The 8,519-nt window shown below is 45.9% G+C and overlaps 1 protein-coding gene across 3 annotated transcripts in view; it reads left to right on the top strand.

The window, feature by feature from the left end:
* The first annotated feature begins 245 nt into the window (after positions 1–245).
* The window catches only part of rnf168 (ring finger protein 168), a 51,034-nt gene continuing 42,760 nt past the window's right edge, over positions 246–8,519 (top strand). Inside the window, exon 1 of one of the 3 annotated variants that reach the window (XM_038815113.1) lies at positions 246–772. In XM_038815113.1, the coding sequence (XP_038671041.1) occupies positions 442–772 (331 nt within the window). In that variant the 5' untranslated portion in view covers positions 246–441. The remainder of the gene's footprint in view (positions 773–8,519) is intronic. The other 2 variants (XM_038815112.1, XM_038815111.1) reach the window with 2 other exon arrangements.

Below are 8,519 nucleotides of genomic sequence, written 5' to 3'. Positions count from 1 at the left end.
CAGCTGCAAACTTTGAAATTGACCACTGCGCACACATATATATATCAGGAAAAGCAACGTTGCCAAGACTGACTTCTGGGTCCAAGTCTTGTTGCATTTGGACTGGGAATGCTCTGTCAGCAGGCAGGCGTAGCCGCAGTGTGATGAGGTGGTCGCCGGGCAGACCGTACGCGCAGCCGCAGTGCGGCGGTGCCGGGCAGACCGCACGCGCAGCCGCAGTGTGATGCTGCGGTGCCAGGCAGACCGCACACGCAGCCGCAGTGCAGCGGTTTGCGCTCAAGAGCGGGAAATGGCGGCGTTTTGAAGGAAGGCGGCAGTTATCCCCTTACCCGGGCGGGGGAAAGGGGAAGCAGGCCTGACAGCGTCTGGACCGTCTGCAGAGTTTCTCCGGGAGGGCGAGGGAACTTGAAAGCGCTCCCACCCTGGACCGGAGCGGCCGCAATGGGGCGAAAGAGACGGAGCGGCCTGTCCGAGCCCGAGGCGCTGCCCCAGCCCCAGCCCCCGGCCCTCAGCCTGGCCGAGTGCCTGTGCCCGGTTTGCCGGGAGCTGCTGGCGGAGCCGGTGACGCCGCCGTGCGGACACTCGCTGTGTCTGGGCTGCTTCCAGCAGACGGTGGCGATCAGTAATCTGAACTGCCCGCTGTGTCGCCGCCGCCTGTCCAACTGGGCGCGGGCCAAGGCCCGAGGCGGCAGTCTGGTTAACACGGAGCTTCAGGAACAGATCAGGCAACAGTTCCCGCAGCAGCGGAGCGAAGAAGCAAGTGGCCAAGAGGGTGAGTGAGAGGCCGAGGCATTGGGAACTTATTGGAGGACGGGATGGGAGCTCGAGTGGGGAGACATAAGGGAGGAGAGCAAAGGTAGAAATCAACGTAGAAGGCCGAGGAAATGAGGGCTTAAAGCAAATAGTGCCAAAAAGTGTAAACTTTAGACGACAAATTTGAATGATATGATTGTGCTTATGGCTGCAGGGTGACCAAGGCTAGGAAATTAATATCCAAGGGGTATTTGATATTTGCAATAAAAAGGAGAAGGAACAAGAATGGAGAATACATGAAAAATACAGCAGGTCTGCAAGGAGAAAAAGCAGAGATAACGTTTCGAGTCCTTGCGGTTCTTCGTCAGAACTATAGACATGTGTTGGCTATTAAAGTGTAGCTGAGAGATTGCAGCAAAATGCAGAAACATTTAAGAGCAAAACACAGGTGCCCTGCAATGTGTGTTGGGGGGAGGGGGTTATTTGCTTTGAGGCAATAGTTGTATGGGGATTTTTTTTTAAAAAAGGGGATGTTTTAGATTGAGTAGAAAGGCCACAATCCAAAGCTGCAGAACTCAAAAGTTGAGTCCTGAAGACTGCAATGTGCCTAATCGGAACATGAGATGATACTACTCCAGTTTGCTTCCAGCTTCACTAGAGCATTGCAGCAGGCCAAGGATGGATTGTGGGCATCAGAACAAGGTGCTGACTTAAAATATCAAGCAGCAAGGAGATTGGGGTCATGCTTGCCGACTGTGCAAAGGTATTCTGCAAAGTACTCGCTCAGTCTGCGTTTAATATCCCCATGTAGAGACAACCTCAGAATAGCGAATACAGTAGGACAAATTGAAGAAAGCACAAGAGAAACACTGGAGTGAAACACAGGAGTGTTTTCAGCTTTGAATGATGAGGTAAAGGGGGCAGTGTTGCATCGTCTGTGATTGCAGGGGACGGTGCAGTGGAAAGAGGATCAAGGTTTTGGGGTGATGGAGGATGTCAGGGTGAGTGGACCCTGCGGATGCTGATGGGGGAAAATGTGTTTCGTGGTAGCATCATGCTGGAGAATGGCAGAGGATGATCCTTTGAATGCAGAAGCTAGTGGGATGGAAAGTGAGGACAAGGCGCACTCTATCGTGGTTCTGTGGGAAGGGGTGAGGGCAGGAGTCCTTGTAGGGAGCAAGTTGTGAGGAGCTGTAGTTGAGGACACTTTTGCAGTCTGATTTGTAATGACTTGGTGCATCACTGGAAATGAAGACAGAGAGGTAAGGGAAGTGTCAGAGATGGACCATGTGAAGGTTTCGATAGATTTGGAAGCAAGATTGAATTGTCTTTCCAGCACCAAACAAGAAAAATGGGAAAGAAAGTGGGGGTGGTGTTGTTAGTTAAGGCTAAAATCCGTGCAAGAGGATATTGGCTCAGAAAGGCTAGATGTAGAATCAGTCTAGGTGAAACTAAGAAGCAACAAGAGGTGGGAAACATTGGGAGTTGTCTATAGGCCTCCAAACAGTAGTGGCAAGGTTGGGGATGGGATTAAAGAGGAAATTTATAATAATCTTTATTGTGACAAGTAGGCTTACATTTGCACTCCAATGAAGTTAGTATGAAAAGCCCATAGTCACCTGTTCGGATACACAGGGAGAATTCAGAATGTCCAAATTACCTAACAGCACGTCTTGTGGGAGTGCCCAGAGGAAACCTTGAGATGCATGTAGCAAGGGTGCTAAAGAAATCGTAGGTGACTTTAATTTACATATAGATTGAGCAAATCAGATTAGCAACAATATTGTGGCAGATGAATTTGTGAAATGAGTACAAGATGGTTTTTAAAACAGTTTGTTGAGGAACCAACTAGTGAACATGCTGTCCTATATTTGGTATTATGCAATGAGAAAGGGTTAATTAATCATTTTGTTGTGCGGGGTCCTTTCGGGACAGTGACCATAACATGATAGCATTGTTCCTTAGGATTGGAAGTGAAATCCGATCTGAAACTAGGATCCTAAATCTAAACCAAGAAAACTACAAAGGTATGAGGTACAAACTAAGATAGATTGGGGAACTTCACTAAAAGGCATGATGGAGGATAGGCAATAGCTCATATATACAAGGAACAAATGTATGCATTGCAAGTTATATATTCTTTTCTAGCACAAAAATACAACAAGAAAAATGACTCGGCCATGACTAACAAAATAAATTAAGGATAGTACCAGATCCAAAGAAGAGTCCTATAAAGTTGCTAGAAAAAGTAGCAAACCTGAGGATTGGGAGCAGTTCGGTATTCAGCAAAAGAGGACAAAGATTCATTAAGAGGGGAAAATAGGAGAAATGAGAGTAAACTTGCAAGTAACATTTAAGCGGACTGTAAAAACTTCTATAAGTATTTAAAAAGAAAACAATTAGTGAAGACAAATGTAGTTCCCTTAGAGTCTGAAACAGGGGAATTTATAATAAAGAACAAGGAAATGGCAGAGCACACCCGGCGCCTGTTGGGGTACACAGAGGGAGAATTCGGAATGTCCAATTTACCGAACAGGCATGCCTTTCGGGACTTGTGGGAGGAAACCGGAGCACCCGGAGTCCAATTCACCGAACAAGCACACCTTTCGGGACTTGTGGGAGGAAACCGGAGCACCCAGAAGAAACCCACGTAGACACTGGGAGAACGTGCAGACTCCGCACAGTGACCCAAGCGGGAATCGGACCCGGGACCGTGGTGCTGTGAAGCAACAGTGCTAACCACTGTGTTACGGTGCAATTACTTTAGTTCTGTCTTCATAGAGGAAGACACAAATAACAAGAATTCCCAGAAATGCTAAGAAATTGAGGGTCTAGTGAGAAGGAGGAATTGATGGAAATTACTATTATTAGAAACAGCGTTAGAGCAATTAATGGGATTGAAAGCTGATAAATTGCAGGACCCAGGGTACTAACGTAGGTGACCATGGAAATAGTGGATGCGTTGGTGGTCATCCTCAAAATAAATAGCATCTGGAACAGTCCTGGCAGATTGGAGGTCGGCTAATGTAACTATGCTACTGGTGGGAGGGGCAGTGACGATGGGAGGAAACTGAGAATTACAGACCAGTGAGCCTAACATCAGTCGTGTGGAAAATGCTAGAATTTATCATAAAGGATAACAGGACACTTAGAAAATATCAACGGGATTAGACAAAGTCAACATGGATTTATGAGAGGGAATCATGTTGACAAACCTACTGGAGTTCTTTGAGGATGTAACTAGTAGAATTGATAAGGGGGAACCAGTGGATGTAGTGTATTTGGATGTTCAGAAAGTCCCATATAAGAAGTTAGTGTGCAGAATTAAACACTTGGGATTGGGGGTAATGTATTGGCATGGATTGCAAATTAGTTAGTAGGAAACAGTAGAAATAGAACAAAGAACGATACAGCACAGGAACAGACCCGTCGGCCCTCCAAGCCTGCACCAGTCATGATACCAACTTTTGCTGAAACCCTCAGCACTTCCTTACGTCGTATCCCTCTACATAAATTGGACTTTTTCAAAGTGAGAGGCGGTGACTAGGGCCCCAGCTATTGATAATATACATCAATGATTTGGATAAGGGAACCAAAAGTAATGTTTGCTGATGACACAAAACTTGATGGGTATATGAATGGTGAGGAGGCTGTTAAGAGGGTTCAAGGTGATTTAGACAAGTTGAATGAGTGGGCTAATACATGGTAGAAGCAGTATATCTTGGATAAATGTGAAACTTACCACTTCGCCAGAGAAATAGAAAGGCAGAGTATTATCTAAATGGTGACATTTTGGGAAATGATGTACAAAGGGACCTGGATTTCCATTACACCAGTCACTGAAAGCAAGCATGCCGATACAGCAAGTAGTTACGAAGGCAAATGGTATGTTGGCTTTCATTGCAAAAGGATTTGCGTACAGGATTTGTCTTACTGCAGCTGTACAGGGCCATGGCGAGAACTCTGGAGTATTGTGTGCAGTATTGGTTGTCTTGTGTAAGAAAGGGTATATTTGCTGAGGAAGTGCAGCAAAGGTTCACGAGACTGATTTCTGGAATGCCAGGATTATCGTATGTGGAGAGATTGAGTCAACAAGAATTTAGAAGAACGAGAGTATCTACTTGAAACGTATAAAATTCTGACCGGTGGATAGACTAGATTCAGGAATAATAAATGCAGAAAATATTGGACAATCTCAGCAGATCTGACAGCATCTGTGGAGAGAGAAGGGAGCTAATGCTTCGAGTCTGGGTGACTCTGTCAAAGCTTTTTCAGACCTGCTGAGATTGTCCAGTATTTTCCATTTTTTGTTTCAGATTCCAGCTTCCGCAGTAATTTGCTTTTATCTAGATTCAGGGATGTTGTTTCCTCAGGCTGGAGGGTTTAGAACAAGGGGTCACAGTGTCAGGATAAGGGGTAGGCCATTTGGGACTGAGATGAGGAAAACTCTCTTTACTTGAAGGGTGATGAACTTTTGGATTCTCTACAACAGAAAACTGGAGGCCAAATCACTGTATAAAGCTGTCATGGGGTATGAGGATAGTGCTGGAGAATGGTGTTGAGATAGAAGATCAGCCATGATCAAGTTGAATGGCGGAGTAGATGCCAGGGGCCGAAAGGCCTACTCCTATTTTTAAAAAGAGTTAACACTTTGGATCTGGTGAAGGGTCAGCAACCTAACATAATTATTTATTTCCACAGACGTTCATTACCTGGGCGTTTCCAGCCTTTTCTGTTCTAATATAGACTTGAATAGTTAAGATCGATTGTCAAACTCAAGAGACTGGATTTCATGAGCTGAACATAAGAACTAGGAGCAGGAGGAGGCCATCTGGCCCCTTGAACCTGCTCCACCATTCAATGAGATCATGGCTGATCGAAGGCCCCGATTGTATCTGCCTCTACCGCACTCTCGCTGCATTCCCAATCCCAACCACTTGTGAAGTAAGCATGTTTTTCCTCGTGTCGCTGTAGGAGAAGTGGAGGAGACCATTCATCTACTTGTGTCTATGCTGGATCTTTGAAAGAGCTAACCAATTAATCTCACTTTTCTACCCTTTTCCACTTTATGTATTTATCGGATTGCCTTCTATCACCTTGCTTGTTGTTCAGTTTAGGTAGAAACAGCTGTCGTTGTTCACCCTGTTACTGCGCATTGATATTAAAAATAAAATACCATCCCTATATGTTGTAGCATCTGAAATCATAGTGGCAAACATATCCAATGTGTGCAACATCTGTGCCTAATAGCAATGCACTCTGTACAGGCTAATATTAAAACCCTTGGATATTCAGCATGGGAGGAATCATCAATCACAGAATCTGGATTTATCAAGAAAAACAAGAGTGCTGGCTGTTCACTTTATGCTGGTCTGAATGTAGATTTTTATTCATTTGAGAAGTAAATCTTTTGCCAATTGAGTTCACCATTTTAATTAATATCATGTTCTCCATATTGTAACTAGCATTTTCTACATAATTGGCACAAAGCTAAGTGTGCGGTTCCTTTTAATTGTTGTCTGGTACAAGCATTTAACAACTTTTGAGTCAAATTAGAAAGCTATGCCAGCTGTGACAACATCTGGTGCAAGACTTTAAATATTCTTCAGGTAAAATAGAAGTTAGTGCACACTTGCCATAAAGTGTTAAATATAATCGGCCATTGCAAAAGCAAAATACTGCAGAAGCTGGAAATCTGAAATGAAATCTGAAAATTATGGAAATATTTGGCAGCATCTGTGGAGAGAGAAATAGTTAACATTTCAGTTCAAGGACCTTTCTTCATAATTGAAGTAATATCGGCCGGCCATTGTGTACAGCAAGCAAATGGCAAGTGCGCAGAAGTAGCATGTGTATGTCTCAATCTATCAAATTAACATAACTCTAAAATGGTTATTGCATCAAACCTAAATCATAAATTGGGCCAATTTTGGTTTATTTTAAGTTTTTAATGTACGGAATTTAGATGAGTAATGGAGTTGTTCAGAGGTTTTTTTTATAAATGTTTTTTATTGGGTTTTTGAACAAAGTATATTTACCGTTATGTACACAGGATAACGGTTATGTACACAGGATAAGAACATTCGGGTGCCGGAGAAACAATTACAGTGGGCAATACTCGAATGGGTTTGGTGTTGGTGTTGTCGCTTGCTTCTCCTGGACTGATCTCGCTGCCGTCTTGCGCTAATCTCCGCTTCTGCCGTTCCTCCTGTCTTTCATCTTTATTCACCTCATTCCCTCCTCCTGGAGATGCCATGTTCGTTATTGTATCCTGTGCCTTCCTTCTGGCTCTCATTTCCCTGCCTCCCTCCCACCTCCCTGGTTCTCCTCTTAGCTGACCCCCACCCCCCCCGGTCTATCTCTCCCTCTCATGCTTTGGCTACTTTCCCCTGATTCTTGGCTATCTGGCTATTCTTCCGCTTGTTCGTTGGCCACAAACAGGTCCCAGAACAATTGCATAAATGGCTCCCACGCTCTGTGGAAGCTGTCGTCTGACCCTCTGACGGCGAATTTGATTTTCTCCATTTGGTGAGATTCCGACAGGTTGGAGGCCAGTCTGCAGCTTTGGGTGGTGCTGCTGATCGCCAGCCGAACAGGATTCTATGGTGGGCGATCAGGGAGGCCAAGGCAAGGGCGTCCGCCCTCCTCCCCAGGAATAGATCTGGCTGGAGACTGCCACTTTCAGGCATGGCTCCACCCTCATCCCCACCACTTTGGACATTGCCTCGAAGGCTGTCCAGTACCCTGCAAGTCTGGGGCAAGACCAGAACATGTGGGTGTGGTTGGCCGGGCCGCCTTGGCACCGTTCACATCTATCCTCCACCTCCGGGAAGAACCTACTCATACGGGTTCTTGTTAAGTGGGCTCCATGTAACACTTTTAGCTGCATCAGGCTGAGCCTTGCGCACGTGGAGGTGGAGTTCACCTTATGCAGTGCTTCGCTCCAGAGTCCCCACCCTATCTCAATCCCCAGGCCCTCCTCCCATTTCTTGTTGCGTCCAGTCCGGTGTCGGCCCTTTCTATCAGTCGGTCATACATGTCACTGCAGTTTCTTTCTATCTGGTATGCTTACGTCCAGTCTGTCGTGGCGGTTGTGGGTACGATCCCATGCAGGAGGCCTCTTCTGCACGCATCCACTTCTGGCTCCTTGATCCATCCCCTTATTTGCACGGCCGTCGCTGCCCAGTGGTAGAATTGTAGGTTTGGGAGGGGTGGCCGAACCTTCAGGAGTCCACCGCTCCCATCTGCTCCATAAAGTGACAGTTCCCTTGCCATACTTGAGGTTTCCCCTGTTTTGGGGTTTGATCTGTTTGTCTCTGGATCCTGTACACAGTTGAATTAGTCGTGCTATGATTAGTCGTGCTATGTCAGGGATTTCTGCCCTGGTCTTCTTGATGAAGCTTGGGTGCGTACACGTTAACTAGTACTACCGGTGCCCCATCCAGGGGAGAAGGAATTCTCCTTCTCCCCAGTACACAACGTATACACCAGAATTTACTTCTTTGTGGTGGGGAAAACGGTGCTTCCAGGGATAGACAAAGTGGAATACTCTGCAATGGTGATATCAAACCAGGCACCACACTACATGGACGTGAGGCTGGAGACGGGCAGGGCCAAACGCTCCACATCAATGTTGGACGTTGCCCTACTAGCTGACAAGGCCTTCAACGAAAGGATATCGCAGGCCATAGCAGAGTACACAGAACAGCCTGAACAGAAGGTCTCACCCTCCACGTTCTGGGAAGTGCTAAAGGCTGTGCTAAGAG

This window comes from Scyliorhinus canicula, chromosome 13, assembly GCF_902713615.1.
Source record: "Scyliorhinus canicula chromosome 13, sScyCan1.1, whole genome shotgun sequence".
NCBI lineage: Eukaryota > Metazoa > Chordata > Chondrichthyes > Carcharhiniformes > Scyliorhinidae > Scyliorhinus > Scyliorhinus canicula.
This window is presented reverse-complemented; position numbering and strand designations above follow the sequence as displayed.